The 20,135-nt window shown below is 36.6% G+C and overlaps 1 protein-coding gene across 3 annotated transcripts in view; it reads right to left on the bottom strand.

Moving 5' to 3' along the window:
- Nucleotides 1-20,135, bottom strand: part of Cdh11 (cadherin 11) — a 164,482-nt gene that overhangs the window by 9,911 nt on the left and 134,436 nt on the right. For all 3 annotated transcript variants that reach the window (XM_042277240.2, XM_006978483.4, XM_015997214.3), the window contains exons 8-11: nucleotides 19,121-19,374; nucleotides 10,876-11,012; nucleotides 8,174-8,307; nucleotides 7,829-7,946 (exon numbers count right to left, since the gene is read on the bottom strand). In XM_042277240.2, coding sequence (XP_042133174.1) covers nucleotides 7,829-7,946; nucleotides 8,174-8,307; nucleotides 10,876-11,012; nucleotides 19,121-19,374 — 643 coding nt within the window. The remainder of the gene's footprint in view (nucleotides 1-7,828; nucleotides 7,947-8,173; nucleotides 8,308-10,875; nucleotides 11,013-19,120; nucleotides 19,375-20,135) is intronic.

The raw sequence follows: 20,135 nt of genomic DNA, 5'->3' as shown, positions 1-20,135 counted from the left end.
TGGCTGACTAGCAAGCTCCCAAGATCTGACCTTCTCAGTCCTGAAATATTGAAGTTATAGGCACACAAGCACATCCCATGTCACCAGCTCCTGCCAGGCTACTGTTTTCAATACACCAAATACTGATCTAGTATTTTTATGGTCACATTTTAAAGATTCACTAATTTCGAGCCTATCACTTCACATTACTTACTTTCAAACCTAATCTGATCTTTGCCACCTTTATCTATACAGTACATATTACTGATTTGTCTTTTTCCTATTTTTCTTTAGGGACAAGGTCTTATTCTGTGCCCCAAGATGGCCTAGAACTCACTTTGTAGCCTAGGATGTCTTCAAAAGCCCCAGCCTCCTAAGGACTAGAATTAAAACATACAACATTGAGGCAAAACATAGATGACTAGAAACAGATTAAATTAAATTAAAAGAGCTAGTGAGACAAGCCTAAGCTAAGGCTGAGCATTCATAATTTATAATAAGTCTCTGTGGTTTTATTTGGGAGCTGGTTGGTGGGCCAAAGAAAATTTCAAATGTATTTGTCTCATGTAAGCAACACATAGTTTTGTTGTTTATGCACCTAACAACTTATCTTTGTATTGAAGTATTTGGTCAAGATTAAATATAATTAGTCCCATTTGAAGTTTTATCACTGTCATTTTACTTTTTGTAAATAGAAATACTTGTCTTTGGGTTTTCTATGAATTCTAAAATAAAATTTTTAAATTAAAAATAACATGCAACACTACATATGGCTACTGATATTTCTCTTGGGAACTGTTATGTCTTTTAATAATATTATTCCTTTAATATTGGTTAGACCTTAGTAGAGTCAACAAAAAAAAAGCTCTTAAAAATCTAAGGTCTGTGTTGCAGAGAGACAAAAAAAAAAAAAAAAAAAAAAAAAAAAGAATAAAAAGCACACAGAATATTTCTCTTCCCACAGCTTTGTCAGAAGTCCACATACACACTTAGCCTTCAAAAAATTTACAAAAGCCAACAAATATTTTATTTTACCAGTATTTTGCAACAAAGGGAATTTATTTTTTCAAGACCGGGTTTCTCTGTGTAGTTTTGGAGCCTGTCCTGGATCTCACTCTGTAGACAAGGCTGGCCTTGAACTTAGATCCACCTGTCTCTGCCTCCCGAGTGCTGAGATTAAAGGTGTGCGCCACTACCACCTGGCTCAATAAAGGGAATATTACAATGCTACAAATTATAAACCAGATGGCCTTTAAATTGCTAATGTAAATGATGATTCAAGACTGTGGTGGCAGCCGGGCGGTGGTGGTGCACGCCTTTAATCCTAGCACTCGGGAGGCGGAGGCAGAGCCAGGCGGATCTCTGTGAGTTCAAGGCCAGCATGGGCTACCAAGTGAGTTCCAGGAAAGGTGCAAAGCTACACAGAGAAACCCTGTCTTGAAAAACCAAAAAAAAAAAAAAAAAAAAAAGACTGTGGTGGCTACAATGACTCCCAGAAGAAACAAGAAGTTGTACACTTCTGGGGGAATTATGTTGTAGAATCTACAATATATGTATAGTGTATGTGTATATGTATATGTATACATATATATCATAAAGGAAACATGATAGCAAGAATTGCCTGTATGTAGCTATATAATTCAAGTATACACCTGTGTGTATTATGTGTTGACATTGACAGAATATGAATAGTTACAGATTATTACATTTGTTATACTAAAATCTTCTGTAATGTTTGTTGAATTTTCTCCTTGCTGGAGGGGTGCAAAATGTAGAAAATAATATTTTTACAAAAGCGCTTCATAGACAAACACAAAAATAGTACCCATGAACTCAGTGAAATACAAACATTTAGAGATATTTAAGCCACTTAAAGAATTTAAGCCAGTTAGTTAAGACAGTGGCCAGAGCAAATTTCAAAAGAATATGTGTAAGATACCCATTGGCATTTGTGTACCTGCAACCACTAAAGAAAACAATATACTGACAGTGAAGTTAATCAATAGAATGGGAAGAACAACAAACCCTAGATTTCTACCATACATGAGGTAGGAGATAATAACAGTGGTGGTAAATGTTCTTGGACATGGTCAATCATAAGTAGTTACAAAATGACTGACTGGTCACATAATATCCACAGATAAAAGGCTGAAATTTAAAGCTGACACACAAAGAAGATGAATAGGTGAATAATGTTATTAATTTCGGTGAGAAAAGCATTATTAAGGATAATATAAGAGGAAAAGTACACTATTTATAATGAGAGTGGCATAAACAGGATTGAAAAGATGTTGAGACATCAGGATGTCTGCGTGATGGAAAGGGCAGGCCAAAGGTTAACATTGCCAACAGTTGAGATTTAAACTCAACTGTAAAATTATGAGTCCACTATTTAGGACATGGAAAAGGAATGTGAATGGTCAAGTTCTAAGAATGCAGCAAGGGCGTTGGAGAGAGAGCTCAGGAGTGAAGAGTAAGTACTGCTCTTGCAGAGGAGCTAAATTTGATTCTTAGCACCACATCAGATAGCTCCCAACTACCAGTAACTCTAGCACTAGCAGGATACCATTTCTCTGGTCTCTGCAGGCCAAATATACTTTTATCTGCACATACCTGACCCCACCACATACATAAAAATAACTAAAAATAAGACAAGAAACGATGGATATTTAAATTTTGCAAATGATGGAAAACTTAGAATTGTGAAATAATATCACTCTTTTATTTGCCAATTAGGCAAGACTAAAATGAAGTTATGTGAGTTTAGTTTGCACATGAGAAAGTGAGAGTGGAGTGAATTTCCTGACGCATTCAGAAATCACTGCGACATTTCCAACAAACACTTTGCCTAGGAAGAAATCAACGTATATTATATGAAAACTTCCATTTGTAAAACAAAACTGAAAACCTAACAACAGCAAAAAAGCTTTTGGTCTATTGAATCCATTCTAAGAATTCATCCTAAAAGCGTTACTCACACAACTGGCAAAGGTGTGCAAAAGCAATGATTTTAAAAATAACAGGCCAATGTTGTCCTATAGTGAACAGGACCATAGCTAGAAGGCACTGACATCATTGTTCTGATGCAGACCAATGTATATCACATGCTGAGTGGAAAACAGATGTATTGTTTAAGTTGCTTTTCATTAAAATAGGAAAAGAAAACAGCTAGAGAAGAATACAAACAACAGTGATTTTTTTTTTTAGAGTACACCATGTTATTTTTATTAATTTTTAATCTTATTCCTACTGCTCGTGTTTTCCAATCTTCCTACAAGGGATATGTATTAATTATACAATAGAAAAGGATCATAAAATTCTTTGCAAATATATTTTATCACAATTATTATGGCTATGATTGAAATGGAAATCAAAATCATTTTTCATTTTCTCTTCAACATTCCCTGAATTCTAGACTGACGAACAGAACTATAAATTTTTCCTCTCTGTGGATTATTCTTATTTAACTATGCAGTAAAACAAAGACAGAACAGAATTAACTACAAATACTACATAGGGTTTTTTTATGCACTTTCCAGCATGTCACATGTACGAAGCAATGACTTCCCAATATTTAGATTACATTTCATGACTGACTGGGAGTATGACCTTGGACAGATCACTGCTTATGGACAATTATTGTTCTTGCCTCATTTGAAATTGTGACTAAAGACAAAACACATCCTAATGGGCTCTTTGACGAATTGGGTAAAAATGGTTCTGTTAAGATTTTATACGCCAGTGAAGAACTGGCTAAATGTGAAGGATTATTCCCTCTCTTTTTCCACCCTTCTGCTTTCCTTAGATATTATGCATTCCTTGTATTTTCAGAAATGTCATAAGTCTGGTATTTTCAAAGTAAGTGCATCTCAATGGACTCAGTGGACTGGTTCTTTATCTGCTCAAACAACTCCCATCTGGTATTAATAGCTCAAGATGGACTTACATGTTGAAGTGTTACCCAATGTTCTACTTTCTTTATACCTGCTGATCCACCTTTGAAGCCAGGAGTGCAGGATGGAGAAGGATAAAATGAAATAAAAGGCTGTTTTGTACTAAGAGGGTTTTCCTCTTACATTTCTAAAGGTGCTTAGGATGACTTTCTGCAAACACAATAGTGATTATCTACATGGCATAATGGAAGTAAACACTCAAGGAGAAAGTGACTTGATCCTTTTACTCAGCATGATCTAAACCATTATCTCCCGTTTTCTATGGAAAATAGTCTCTGCCGAGAAATTTGGTAACTCAGTAGGCTATTAATAGGATGTGGAATGTGATTATTCCTTTTGGATTACTTCAATATGTAATTACTTTTAGGAGCCAGCAGAAAGTAACTCCATTAAATGATAATTATAGGACTGTATTTGCTTTGAGGTTCTGTAATAGCACTAAACATGGGAGTTTTCATTAACTGTTTGCCATAGTTAATAAAGTAATTTTTCTTAAGAAGTAGCAATTCTCTGCAAAAGTATAGCTCAACAGTAGGATTAGTCTCCTAAAAGAGAAGGTAGGGAAGATGAATTGTGTAGTTGGCTGGCTCATCTGTGGTAATATAATCTCCATGAAATTATAGATGGCATCCACAAAGTACTGTGGTAAAATAAAATACTTATAAACCTCTGGAGAACAATATGCCACAATACAGTGTTTACAGAGGTTAATGGAGACAAAATATGATTTTACATTAAAAATAAAGACTAAACAGGTGATGAAGATGAACCTGGCCCACTCAGTAAAGCCCAGAACAGTCTACTGTTTGTAGGAGGCATATTGTAAAGGCAGATCTTGCATACTGTAAATGCAGATCTTGCATACTGTAAATGTAGATCTTGCATACTGTAAATGCAGATCATGCAGGGAATAGAGCAAAGCATTAGACTTCAAATGTAATTTGGGAATTATATCAACATATATATATATATATATATATATATATATATATATATATATATGAGCACAACCAGAGTTTTCTGGATAGCTGATCAAGTCTCCTCACTACTGACAAAGATAAGTGAAAACTAAACTAATATTAACACTGAAAAATGTGAAAACAAAACAAGGTTTATGATTCAGACTAGTACTGGAAACTAATTTGGGAAGATGGAAACTTCTAACAATTAAGGCAAGGATTGTCTTGTGCTAAAATACAGATACCTCAGAAAGCCTTATGAAATCTTTATGCAGACCTTTCTCAACTTAGCTAAGTACACATTGATTCAGTTCTCACCTGCACTCCTCTCCTGGAAGAACATCACGACAAAAGTAAGCTCCTATATTACTCTCTGTACCAAATGAAGGTATGTGTCCTTAGCTGGAAACTCCTGTCTACCCTATTGTTTTGTAGAATTCTTTTCTCTCTCTGAAATAGAACATTATTTTAAGGTGTGTTAGTTTTGTTTTTGTTGCATTTGTTTAACTCTGAAGCTGTGATACTTTGCCTGTCTAAAACACCTGATGGTCTAATAAAGAGCTGAATGACCAATGGCGAGGAGGGAGAAAGGATAGGCAGGGCTGGCAGGCAGAAAGAATATACAGAAGGAGAAATCTGAAAGGAGAAATAAGTAGCCAGAGAAGGAAGAGGACTCCAAGGGCCAGCCACCCAGCTACACAGCAAGCCACGAAGTAAGAAATAATGAAGGTTATACAGGAATAGAGAAAGATAAAAGCCCAGAGGCAAAAGGTAAATGGGATAATTTAAAGTTAAGAAAAACTGGCTAGCAACAAGTCAAGCTAAGTCTAGACATTTATAAGTAAGAAAAAGTATCCTGTGTGTGATTTATTTGGGAGCTGGGAGGCAGGCCCCACAAACAATCTCTCTCTCTCTCTCTCTCTCTCTCTCTCTCTCTCTCTCTCTCTCTCTCTCTCTCTCTCTCTCTCTCTCCCCTCCCCTCCCCCTCCCCCTCCCCACCCCTCTCCCTCTCCCTCCATCTCTGCCTATCTCCATCCCTCTCTCCCTCTTTCCAACACATATCCTATACTTAGTGCCTCTTGCATACCATGAAAACACTCTAGCTTTCAGCTGCTGAAACTTGATCCCTTTTAGTTAACTTTATTTTTGAGACAGGATCTTGCTAAGTTGTGTAAACTTTCTTTGAACCCATTCTGTGGTTTAGGAAGTCCTTGAATTTGCGATCCTGCCTCAAACTTCAGAGCATGGTAGATTATAGGCCCGTGTCCCGGGGGGTCTGGTTCAATTATTTCCTGAAGGAGCTTACTTCTACACATAAAGCCAAGATGAAGGCTAAGGACAAAATAAAAGGATGCAAAGAAAAGATGCTATTTTTGAAATGATAAGGGCCATTTTAAAAGTGAACACTAGCTTTACTGTAAGGTTCCTTTAAAACATATATCTCTGCAGAAGACTTGTCTCACTTCTTCTGAGAAAGCAGTGAATTGGGAGAGAAAAGCCCCTGTCATAATACCTCAGGCATTTTCCCTCGTAGTCTCATTTTGATACATGCTTAATTTATAAGTCCCATAATTAAATGTTCTAGTCAGTTCACGAAATATTAAAATATGTCAAACCACATTCTCTCTAGATCCTGTAGCATAAGGAATATTGCTCTGCTTTAATATCACCACAGGAAGAAGTTAAAGCAGTAACATCAAGCTTGACCACTTGGTTTAAAACTCAGCTCTACTTTTTTTTGCATGGTTGCCTTTCGGGCAGATTATTTAATAATGGTTTTGTGCTTCATTTTCCTCATCTGTCAAATGGGAATAATAATAACTACTGCCTGTGGTGCAGTGAAAATTAAGTGAACAGAATAGTGAGGAATCGCAGCATAGTCCTTGTAATGTAGCTACTGGCATCATGGTACTGATGGCAGTCATAACAGTGGTGGGGAAGTAGCAGTGTTCTTACATTAGTTTGAGACCTGTCTTATTAGTCTTCTTCAAGTCATGAGGAAAGAAACACACTTATATTCTTTACATGGATAGCATGGGGCTGTTAAAACAGCTATATCAAGAAGGGCCTACCTCTGTTTCCCATCCCGGATGGTTGCACTGGTCTCCGCATTTCATAGGCTGACACTGTCACAGATTTACATATACAGTTTCTACTGAGAAGAAATGCTCAGAGCATAACAGTATGGTTTGTGAATCAACATGATTACTTGATCTTCATCCCTGACTCTGCCACTAACTTTGTCCCGGGGCTGTGCCACTTCAGATCTCTACAATCAAAGCATCTCCTCCTAACAACCTGCAAGTCTGTGACTTCCTTGACCCACAGAATGAGAAGCAAGAAGTACATTGAATACTGTCATTTTTTTTAAAATGGACAAACAGTGCTTCATTTTAACCCTTCTGGCAATACCACTGTCAGCATTTTTAGATATGGAGTTCTGCTCCCAGCCACACTGCATTGCAACTATGTTTGGAGGGTAAAGCCTGTGTGTGAAAGATTATGCTGCCTTACAAAGTTGAACTAATCTCTTTTCATGCTTTACTTGATATCAATATTCATAAAGCCATGCTTCCCCGAAGGGTTTATCAATCTCTTTTTAAAAATTAGATAAATGGAGTTGTTTGCATATTGACCCTGTAAGCTTTCCCACTTGGTTTTCCTGCTGCTTCATGAATATCAAAGCCAACACATACACACACACACACACACACACACACACACACACACACACACACACGGAAAATAAAATTAGACTCACTTATTCGTATGTATCAAATGAATCTGTGTGTCAAACAGAAGTGGCATTATTGTTCCTTGTTTATTCTTCACTAGGAAGGCATTATTAGATTAGTGAAAATATTTGTGCTGTGTAATATGAAAGGCATTTGTTTGCAATTTCTACTTCTCTGAATACATAGGAGTTTTAGTACAAACCTCTGTTGTCTCTCACTGTGAAATTTGGGTTGTGAATGATTTCAGGGGGCAGGCTGAAGATAAATCTTGGTCCATTGGCTGTGTCGTCCTGGTCATCTGCACTAACTGTAACTATTGGCTGAAAGAGAAAGGTGGCTCATAAATAAATCATGATAATATCAGCATATTTTTTATCCAGATTTTCCCTAGCAGGCTAAAACCTCTGATTTTAAAATTTCTTAAAAGCAGTACTAAGATATGAAATTTTTTTTTGGACAGTGGCAGGTAACTAGAGGTGATGATTACAAAAACAAACTCTATTTCAAACACATTGCTTATGGGCAGTACAAGGGAAGCCAGATTTACCTGGTTGGAGAGTGGCTTGGTCTGATCACTCTCACAGATGAAGCCTTCATAAGGGGCAGCAAATTTAGGAGCATTGTCGTTGACATCAAGGATCCTGATGGCCACTGGAACTTTGGCTTCCTGATGTCTGTTGTCTGAGAAAAGAGAATTCAGACAGTAAACAAATACTATATAATGATCCATGCTAATTCTCAGAGTGATCAAGCTTCTTCCACCTATATGTGCAGTTCTAAGAATTGCATAATTATGGTTTGACTAGGAAATGTTCACACGTATTCATATCTTTAGGAGTCCATGGGCTTTGGGGAGTGATTCAATCCAGAGGGCTCTGATGTAATTAAGAATCTATTGATGGTCTTGTAATATTGTGGTATTATTGGGAAATTGTGGTAGAATGAAAAGTAGAAAGTAGGGTCAAGTTGGAGGAATGATGTCACTGGAGCATACTTCATGTCTACCAAGACATGAACATCTTTGCTCTGTAGCATATTGCTCACCACAATGCTCTGTCTCCTTACAGGCACTTAAGGATGGAACAAGGGGACCCTAGGATGAAACTAGGAATCTGTTGGCACAACTAAAATGCTCTTCCCTTTAAGTTATTCTCCTGAGTACTTCTTACAGAGCTGGAAAAAAAAACTAACACATGCTTTATTGGCACAAAACCTATCTCAGATCAAAGTGTGTGAAATTCTGTGGAAGGATTCCTGAAATAAATGTCATGCCTAAACCAGGAAATACTATACCATTTTCCTACTTTGACTGAGAATAATTCTAAAGGTTACTAATAGAACCTAGTCCTGCTAGAAAGTAGTTTATTGCCATGATTTTCAAAGTAGGTTCCCAAATGTAGCATCAGATCCATCTGGTCATTTGTTGCTCATATAAATGATTGGACTCTAGTACAGATCTGCTGAATCGGGGATCTCAAGATTGGTCCAAGAAATTTTGTTATAATACGCCAGCTATGAGATGTGTTGAGAGAGTTTGATATATGATCAGGTTCAAGAATTAATGGTTAACACCTATGCAAAATGCCTCAAGTCTTGACTGTAAGGCTATTGTTTGAGATTTAACATGATGATCATAAGTTTTAAACTGCTGGAGAAGGTAAACCATCTGTGATGGCTATTCTTGGTTCTCAAGTTGACTACATCTGGAATTAACTAAAATCCAAATGACCAAGCACACTCACGAGGGATTTTTTTTTTTAATTAAATTGTTTGAAGTGAGAGGACACACTTCTAAACTGGATCTTTGAGGTGGAAATATAAACCTTTAATCCAGATATTTTGAGTCGAAATATCCATCTTTAATCTGAACCACACCTTTTGCTAGTGACCTAAATAAAGTACAAGGAATAGAAAAGCTCTCACTCTCTCTCTCTCTCATTGCCTACTTGCTATCATCCTCACTACCAAGTCCAATCTGTCACTGGCATTAGAGCCTACTTCTTCAGGATTTTAGCATGTACTGGAGACCAACTGAGACATCTAGGCTTGTAAACCACACAAGTATTAGATTCTTGAGCCTTACATTCATAGGCAGCCATGTTGGATTAGCTGGACCACAGCCTGTATGTCATTGTAATAAATTCCTTTTGATATATATAGAAAGAGTAATTCTGTAAGTTCTGTAACTCTAGAAAACCCTGAGTAATAAACCATCTTTCTCAGTGTGCACACAAATTGTCCAAAGAAAATGAAACCATTTCTAGTTGGCTAATTATTGTTCTATGTGAACAACTAAAAATAAAATTAAAAACCAAAAAATAATTATAATGATAATAACCTCAGGGACCTAAAATAAAATTAAATACTACTGTTCTATATATAAATAGATAGATGATAGATAGATAGATAGATAGATAGATATAGATAATAGAATGTAGCAAAAAGTGACTCTTAATGACATTCTGTTATACTCCTAGATCAGTGTCTTGCTCAACAATCATCAGGGAAATTCTTCCTGCACCTGATAGGAATAAATACAGAGACCCACAATTTGGCATTGTGCAGAGAGTGAGATACCTTGGAATACTCATCCCTAAAATGTATATCTGTATCAATTCCATCCCCTCAAGGAAGCCTGAAGAAGAGGCAGAAGGAGTGTAAGAACCAGATGGGTTGGAAGATACCAAGAACACAAGGTGCTCTAAATCAACCTGAAAGTTCATATGAACTTCCAAAGATTGGCACACCTTGCACAAAGCCTACAAGAGTCTGCATTAATGCTGCATCATAGGGGTCTGAATTTATTATGTCCTCCATTTTGGTGATTTTTTGGGATTCCTGAGTATGAGAACAAGTAGGTGTCTGATTCTTGTGCCTTCCCTGGGACTCTTTTTCTTCCCTTGGTTTGTTTTGTCAAATTCAGATATGTTAATTTTTGTTTTATCTTACTATATTTTATTTTATTATTATCCCTTAGAAGCCCATTTGTTTTTCTAATGAGAGACAGCTAGGGAGTAGATTCCAGTGGGATAGGAGGTATAGAGGAACTGAAAACAGGAGAGGGAGGGGTAATGTAATCAAGATATATTAGTTAGAAAAAAATCTATTTCCAATAAAAGGAGTAAAAAAAATCTAAAACAAAACAAAACAAATAAACAAAAAAATCCATATCAGCAATTTTATTGTATAGACTAGAGTCAGAATTAATATTTAGTAAGGTCAAATCAAAGCCCTTAAGAGAATACTTACGAATTTCTGCTGCAAAGACAGAGATGTTGAGCCAGGCGGTTTCCTCTCTATCTAGAGGTTTCGTGGTTTTAATGAAACCATCCTCTGGATTAATTGTGAAAAACCTGTCGAGGTCAGTATGACGATCAATTGAATACCTAAGCAGAATGCAAAAGAGGCAATTAGACCAAGACATTCAGAGCAGCTTAATATTTGAATATTGTATCCATGTTATATGTAAAGCAACTTTTTTCAACTGATCTCATGACTTAGGTTTTCTTTTTAATCAAATTTATTTTTCAAACTTTACACATGAATCTTTTATAGAAATCATTTTGGTACATTGGACTTCTTTATTCAGTACAATGAATGAAAATGCTGTTTAGCATATTTGATTGAGAAGTATAATAATGTGTTGCATATTTCTCCATATTTACTATAATCACCCACCATCTGAATATTTATGAAATTGTGTTTGGGGAATGAGTTTGTCTCACTCCCAAAGTACTCAGAAAGTCACAAATGTATCAAACCTTTGCCAAATTTTGGCATATGAAATATTAAATAGTTTCAAGGTTAACTAAATTCACCATCCAAGATCATTTATAGATCTAAATGTCAGTATTTTCCACATTTAAAGAAAAGTGCTTGCTATATTTTGTGTCTGTTTTGTTTTGTTTTGTTACCTATAGAGACCTGTAGGTAATTTGGTTCTGAATTCCAAGGTGCAAACACAAACCATGCTCAGCCAGTTACTTGTAGGTCATTCTCTTCATTCCTTACAGAATGTGCTGCACTCCACAGCACAGTGCAAAAGTTTATCAAGTCCTACTCACTTGGAATTTGTCTCTTTCAAAGACAAAAGGATTCTCAGAATATTATGGAGATGTCTTTATCATAAGGTCAGGTTGGAGATAAGGAAAGAAACTTGGCTTTGATTGAGGTGAGGTAAAATAACTTAGCCAGACTCGGCATGTACAAGCAACTTAGTTTTAATAGGACTGCTAAGCTTGAAGGGTCCCACTAATTTATTTCACCACACCAACTTCAAAAAGAGTGAAGTTTCCAAATCTTAGATGTTTTTGAAACATTTTCATAAAATGCATAGAATAATCAGAAAATACAAGAATATCAGTGGAAGCAAGGATTCTGGATATCAAAGAGCCTACTCTCCTAATTTATACAGGATGGAATTTACAAATGATATATGTCCAATTTCTGAGGAACCAAAGTTGAAGGCCATATCTTCCTATCTCAGATCAGTCACATCCTTTCCAGAAAAGACAGTCACACATGGACAACAATGTTATAGTATTCAAAACATAAGGTCATTCATAATGGACTTTGAATACATCGCCTTATGAGAAATGAATAGTTTCCCTTTTTCATGGGGATGAACTTCAGTTTGGTCTTACATTTCATCAAAGCCAGTAAAAGTCTGTAGCTTAGCCCTCAGCATATGATTCTATGTACAATAACAGAAGACTTGTTTTTTGGCATAAAGCAGCTTCCCATTTAAGTAATAATACAGCACATACACAATAAGGAAGGTGGTAGGCAAGACATAATTCTAAAGACATAAAACTCATCCATGGACAAAATCTTAAATCCAGTCATGCCCCACTGCACATAATCTGGATAATATAATTTTGAAAAAGTCACTTAAAATTTCTTAACTTCAACATATTTATCTTTACTCTAGAACAGCAACTGTAACTAACTTTATATGTGAGAATTAAACAAAGCATCCTCAAAACTCACCCACATTAAGCAATGCAACCCAAAGTTGTTATTTTAGTTTTTGCTCCTGCTGCAGTTGTATTGAGGGAGAAAATATGAAATCTCTTGAATGTCAGAGGGTAGCCTCCATTGTGAAGCCAATGAGAAACATGGTAGAACTTTAAGCAAATAAGCAAATAAATGAAATCAGAACAACTGAGTGATCAGTCTGGAAGTGTAGTAAAGATGATCGGAAAGAAAAAGAGAGCAGAGAAAAGTTAAGAATTAGATATAGTTTTCAAAATAAGAGAAATAGCTACTGAAATGCCAGAGGGATTGAAAACTATGTGACTAATGGAGTAGCAGTAGGAGTCATTCGAGATTTAGATATCTGAGATGGCCATGACAGTTTTCAAACTTTATGGCCTCACTGTCTGAAAGAGAGCTATTGGAAGACACAAAATTAAGTTAATTTAGCAGAAAATAGAGATTGAAGTTCAACTAGAAATAGGTTGCAATGTTAAGAGAGCAAAGATTCAATTCTATGATAGATAGAGATATAATTAGTTGTTTGAGTGTGACGTGTGGTGGTAGTGGTGCTAGCGGTGGTGGTGATACATTTGTGGATATACAGATGCACGTTGTAGGAGAAGATACCTGTATGTACATGTGCATTTAGAGGCTGCAGGAAAAACTTGGTTATTGGTATTCAAGAACTGTATACCACATTTCTGGGGACAGAGTCTGTCACCAGACTGGAGCTTTCTAAGTAAGCTAAGCTCATGGCCAAAAAGCCCCAGGGATCCACTTGTCTCTTCTTCTTCAGCACCAGAATTATAAGTGTGATCAACCATAACCATCATTTTCTTGTGGGACCTTGGGATCAAATTCAGAACATCATGCTTCCCAACTAAGTACTTTACTAAGATACACCTGTGCCCTTCTTTCCATTTTTAAATAAGGCACAGTAAACATGAGCTCACAGATACCTTTATTGTGCTTCTATAGCACTGAAACCTGAACTCATGGCATTGTTGATGCTTCCCAGGCTCTCTAGCACTGATCTACATACCCATCTCTGCCCACAAATGCCTTTAAGACGAATAAGTAAGCAGTAAAGAAAGAACAACAAAGGATTAAAAATTAACAGCATATACTCTCATAAATTCAGAATTAGAATCAGGAGAAAAATCAGCCCAGAGGCTGACTCAATTCAATCATAGCATGAGTGAAATCCTATAGGTGAGTGGACATAGAGAGAATTTGAAGTCAAACACTGAGACTTAGGGAGACCTCAGTGCTTGAAAAGTGACCAAACACTAAACAAAACACCAGATGGGAAGCAGGAAGGAGTGAATGTAAAACAAGGAGAGATATTGCTTCAGTAAAAAAAAATGCTAAAGAAAAATGTGTTAAATGTTATATAGAATCTGAGAAGAGAGCTCTGCAAATATGTAAGAGGCTCAGAATGTTGCATATACAAGAGGACCTGAATTCAGAGACTCATTAACCACATAAAGGCCCATCATGATGGCATTAATCTACAACACCAGCTCTGAGGTAACAACAGACAGATCATTGGTGCTTGCTTTCCAGCCAGCCTAACCAGTTGGTGAGCTGTATGTTCAATAAGAAGTTCTATGTAAAAAAAGAATTAAGGTGGAGAGCAACAGATATGGATATCCAGCACTGAATTCTGACTTGTCAATGTATATACGGACAAGTGTATGTGACCCCTCATGCACAAACATATGCACATACACCCAACACATGCACTTACACACACACACACACACACACACACACACACACACAATTTTTAAGTGTCTAAATGATATTATAAAGTCTTAACTTCATGTCCAAATTTACAAATACCTGTAAAGATGGAGAGAGTACTCAGGACATTAGGTGGTAAAAAGTTCATTCAGTATAAACTTGTGTGTCCACCTGTAATTTGTCTGACATTTCTAAGAAGAGGAACCCAAATGGATAGAGTAGGGATTTGGGTCTACTTATGAGAACCTGTGAATAACTATAGACTTGGAAATGGCCTGCATGCACAGAACAGCTACCACTGAAACATGACCCAAATAAATGGATTGCAGATTTGGATCCCTGGAAACAATGAAGTCCAGGGGAAATAAGTAGTTGCTCTATATGTCTTTATATCATTGTTCTCCTAAAAAAGTTCCCAATACACCTTGATATTCTAGGTCAAAAGTAAGTTGTATTAACTCATAATTATGAATATCTTGAAGCAGTTAGAGGCATAGGAAGAGTTTCCTGCCATTACATAAAGAGCTTCTTTACCAAAAGAACAGAATAGTCATATGTATCTGAAGTAACATTTCTGTTACCAGTTGCCTGTATCTAAGAGCGCAGATTGAAGCTAAAATAGATCTGGATTAAAATCCCGTCTCCAAACTGGTCATGTGAACTTAAGCAAGTCAATTATCCCCTGGGCATAATATTCCCATGAACTGACTTTTGAAACAGACACAGTCTCAAAATATTCTATGAGGATTCAAAAAAACTGCTTTAAACATATTGTTCTGATTCTAAGAAAACATTCAAAAATTATATTTCTCATCAATAAGGATAATATTCTAAAATGCAATACATAATCTTCTATCCTGCTGTTTTGTTTTGTTTTGCTTTGCTTTTTTCATTTTGGGGGTAAAAGAATCTCACATATGAGATCAGAATGAGCTAAAATTTAATATGTAGCCAAGGATGACCTGAACATCTGATCCTTCAGCTGCCACCTATGGAGTATTGGGATTACAGATCCACACCTCTATACCCCATTTTGCTGGGCTACTGATCAAATCCAGGGCCTCAGGTATGTTAGGCATAAATTCTACCAATTGAGCTACACCCTGAGTCCCCATTTTTTTTTTATGAATTGTATATATTCCTTCCATGGTCTGTTGCAAATTTCTTCCTGTTTATATACTCATGTGTTTAGGGTTTGTTTTCTGATGCTGCAGCATTTTAGAGAATTGTTTTTATTTTTATGTAAGAATTGTAGATATGTATGGTTTTGATGGTGCTTCAGTAAATGTTTACATTGTGCAATTTTCAAATCAAGGTCATTAGCCTTAAACTTAATCATCACCTTAAACTTATAATGTCTTCCATTACAAATATTCAAAATCATTTCAAGATACATAACAAAGTATTTGATTATTAATGTTAGTCATGGTCATATTACTGTGCACCAAGACACAAGAGTTTATTATATCTTACTGTAATGTTGAATCTATTTACTAAACCCTCCTCATGTTCCTGGGCTTTCCAGTCTGCGCAGCGTCTCTAATTAATAATCCACACAAGATTAGTTTGAGGTTACACATTCCACATATGAGACAGATCATGTATTATCTGCTGTCCTTTGCTTTGGTTTGTTGATTGGTTGGTTGTTTTATCCCCTGGCTTATTTCACTGAAGGGGATGTCCCTTTATTCAGGTTTATCTTTATTCCTAAAAATGAAAATGATATAATTTCATGATTTCCTTTATTACTGAACAGTTATTTACTATAGGTATGCTCCATAGTTTCTTTATCCATTTATCTGTGGATGGGGATTGAGGTTGGTTCTGTAACTGGTCATGTGAACTTAAGCAAGTCAATTATTATTTGTGGCTCCTGTGAACAGTGCTGCAATAAACATGGAAGTGCCAATATGCATCCACCATACAGCTTTTATTTCTTTTGTATAGATGTACAATAGTAATAGTGCTGGGGCAGATGGTAGTCTTACTCTTGATTTTTGGATCCCAGGTACTATTTTATGTAGTGGGTATTTGAACTTACGTTCTTATTGGCAGTGAATAAGTCTTTCCCTTTCTTTATTTCTTTGCTAGCATTTTCCTCTCTCGCTTTTGTTTTTCTAGTTGAGAATGGTCATTCTAACTGTGGCAAGGGGAAACTTAAATTGTAGTTTTCACTTACATTTTTTGGGCTATTTTCAATACCAACCATCTTAAGAATGTACATGTACTCGTGCATGGGTTCATGTGTGTGGATGTCTACATGTGTGCACCTGCATGTAGAGGCCAGAGGATAACTTTTGGGTGTCATTTCTTAAAGGCTGCCCATATGGTTTTTAGAGACAAGATTTCTCCCTTGCATGAAGTTCACCAAGTAGGCTAGGTAGGCTTGACAGTGAGCTCCAGGGATATTTTTTTCCATCTCTGCATCCCTAGTGTTGGGATTATAAATTTACTCTACCACACCCATCATTATGTGTGTATATGTATATGTATATGTATATGTATATGTATATGTATATTTGTATGTATATATGAGAGTGAGTGTGTGTGCTCTTTTGCTTGTCTTTTGTTATTATTTGTTGTGTTTCTGTGTGTTTTTGAGTGTATGTAGTGTATATGAATGTGTAGCATGTAGAGTATAAGGCCAGAGAAGAATATTAGATGTTCTGCTTTATCACTCTCCAACTTGTTACCCAGCACTTCTTGCATAGTTGTTGTATGTTTGCATAATTTTACTGTAGAAATCTTTTATCAGGTCTTTCTGTACATTATTTGGATTTATTGGGGATTACCAGTGTTTATATAGATACTTCCTAGTAGTTGGTATCAGTGAGACAAACATGATATGTGGTTTGGAATTTACTAAGGTAGCTAGAATCAAAAGATACAAGCCATGCTGCTGACACCATTGGAAAATGCTGCAGGTATTGTGGGGGGAAAAGGACAGCTGCTCAGAAATTTAAACACAGGTTTGCTATATGATTAAGTAATTCTAATTCTAGTTACATAGTCGAGAGAAAGACTATATATGTATGCAAAAACTTGGGGAGCAGTATAAACAGAAGCTGTATCTGTGAAATCCAACAGCTAAAAGAACATAAATGTCCATGTAAATGATATACAGATAAACAAGACACTGTGTATTCATATGGTATATTATTTGGAAATAAAAATGAATTTTAGGTATAATCTAAAATGGTTTTGATTATCCAAAAAATTCTAATTGGAAACATCCAGTTCTCTAATAACACATGTGGCATTTAGCTTACTTGAGTGAAACTAAATACTTGTATGCTTTGAAAGAATGTATACTCCACTTCATGGTGTGAAAATTTTTCATAGGGAAATAAGCAATGACGGAAAGGAGGGAAGGATGGATAAGAGGAAGGAGAGAAAGGGAAAGATAAGAGAATGTGGTGTTTGGATTTGGCTAAAATGATGAAGCTTGGATGAAACAGGCCCAAGCCTATTTAAGATGAGCATAATAAGCATGACACCACAACTTGGAAAGCAGAGATTTCAGTTTGAAGACAGAACATGTATAGGGTAGGAATTAAGAGTTAGCACATTTGCTCTAGAGAATGACTAAACTGGGTTGTGGATTGAGGAAGGTCTCTAAATTTGACACTATATTATTTTGGAAGGCGAATTAATGAGCGATAATTTAGTCACAGAGTATTGCTGCTTTTCAATCATATGATATATATTTGGATGTACATTTTATAGCAGTCATTTTGGCTACAACGTTAATAGCATTAGGATGTCTGGGAGCACAGAGGCAGAGAGATCCTGAGGAGGCAGATGGAAGAAAGAAAATAGAGGAGCAGCTGTGGAGAGGACAAAAGATAACCCAGTCTATGGAACTGGACTTCAGATAACTTCACATTTGCACACTATAAATGTCTTAGAACTATGGTTTGAATCTCTTCTCAACCTCATTCTCATTGCAATGCCCTCCTGGTCATCAACCTCATGTTTCAGTAGGTGTAGTCAATGGGGTAAGGAGAGGCATGATTCTGCATATTTTTTTCTGAATAACAGAAACAAAATCATATAATCATTCTGTTACCTTTGCAAAGTGCTCATCAGAGATTAGGGTTTCCCTATGACTTGTAAGAGCTCACAAATTATTCCATTTTGTTCATTTCATCTTGCAGAACCTCAATTTTTGATCAATTTTGGAGTCTACAGTTCATTTTTTTTTTAGGGAGTCTACAGTTCATATAACAACAATGTTGAAAAGATAAATTGGATCATACATCTAACACACCTACTAAAGTTAGTGGTACTTAAGGAGATATTAAACACAAGATAATTACTATAATTATTTTATAGTAATTAATTACACTGTATCCTAGTTCCAGAAGGCATGTAGATCTGGCTAATGGTTATATCAGCTAGTATACATTAGGACTCTGTTTCAGAGAGAACTAACTAATGTAGCTTGAAGCCTAGCCAAAATGTTAGTAGAAGAAATGAAGTGGACTCCTATCTGGTAAATCTTAATTTGCTTGAAATCTATTGAACCTTGATATGTTTTGAAAAGAAATGCTATGGTGCCTGTAAGACCCTTCCCAAATTTCCTGCCTCTAGTTTCCAACGTATGTTCTCTGTGTAGCTTTGGAACCTGTCCTAGAACTCACTCTGTGCCCCAGACTGGCCTGGAACTCACAGAAATCTGCCTGCCTCTGCCTCTCAAGTGCTAGGATTAAAGGCATGCACCACCACTGCCCAGCTCACATGTATGTTCTTAAGATAAAACCACGTGTACCTTATCGGGCTGTTGGCAGCATCCGGGTCTTTGGCATGTACTCTCCCAACCACAGTGCCAGCAGCTGCATTTTCTTGGACTTCATGGATATAACTTGGGGCCAAGAACATGGGAGGCTCATCAGCATCTTCTACTGCAATCTTGACCGTCACAGTGTCCTTGAAAGGTCCATTGCTGATGAACTTCGGATCAATGTGCACATTGGCGGCCTCTACCTTCAAGCTATATGCTCTTTTGGTTTCAAAATCTACAGGCTGGTAAGAATGAAGAGAAGATTGACAACCAGTTCCTTGAAAGAATAACGGAAGATAAAGACCTGATTGGTTCACTGAGTGAAGCAAACAGTTTCTCAAAGAGAGAAAAATCTATGCTGATTCAATATCTATATGGTTCAGAACAATCAGTTGCTGAAACATGATGCAAGGTGTACATGACCCAAAGAACATGGCAAATACAGAAGGGCCACCCCACACAAAGTCAACCTCATTCTCTACAGCCACCAAGAAGGGAGTTAATGTTCATTTGGTGCCCACTCTGTGAAGTGCTACAAATCTTGTAACAAAAGGACACATTATTTTTAGCTAGAATACAAAGGTCTATTTTATTTAACCACTGCCTCATACTGCCAGCTACAAAAACACATAATATCCTAGCATCATCATACCGATAGCTTCATTCCTTTTGCTTAGTTTCGACTAGATTGTGTTTCCCAAAGACTATGACCTTACCAGCACATACATATAGTTACTTATCATAGTTTATGAACAGATTTTGGTAGGTGGAGCTGTTAAATCACATTAATTTACTTTTTTCCCCATGTTTTCATTTGTATGTGTGTGTGCATGTCTTTCAGGCTGACATGGAAAAATCTTCCTCAACCTTCTTCCACTTTACACATGGATATGCACACAAGGCCTCTCAATCGAACTCAGAGCTCACTGACACTGTACCACTGCTCCAGTCAGCCAGCCTGCTCCAGGATCCCGGCTCTTCATTCACAGCAGCAAAACTGCAA

Source organism: Peromyscus maniculatus, chromosome 5 (assembly GCF_049852395.1).
Source record: "Peromyscus maniculatus bairdii isolate BWxNUB_F1_BW_parent chromosome 5, HU_Pman_BW_mat_3.1, whole genome shotgun sequence".
Lineage (NCBI taxonomy): Eukaryota > Metazoa > Chordata > Mammalia > Rodentia > Cricetidae > Peromyscus > Peromyscus maniculatus.
The sequence above is the reverse complement of the archived record's forward strand: the minus strand, read 5'-3'. Positions and strand labels throughout refer to the sequence as shown.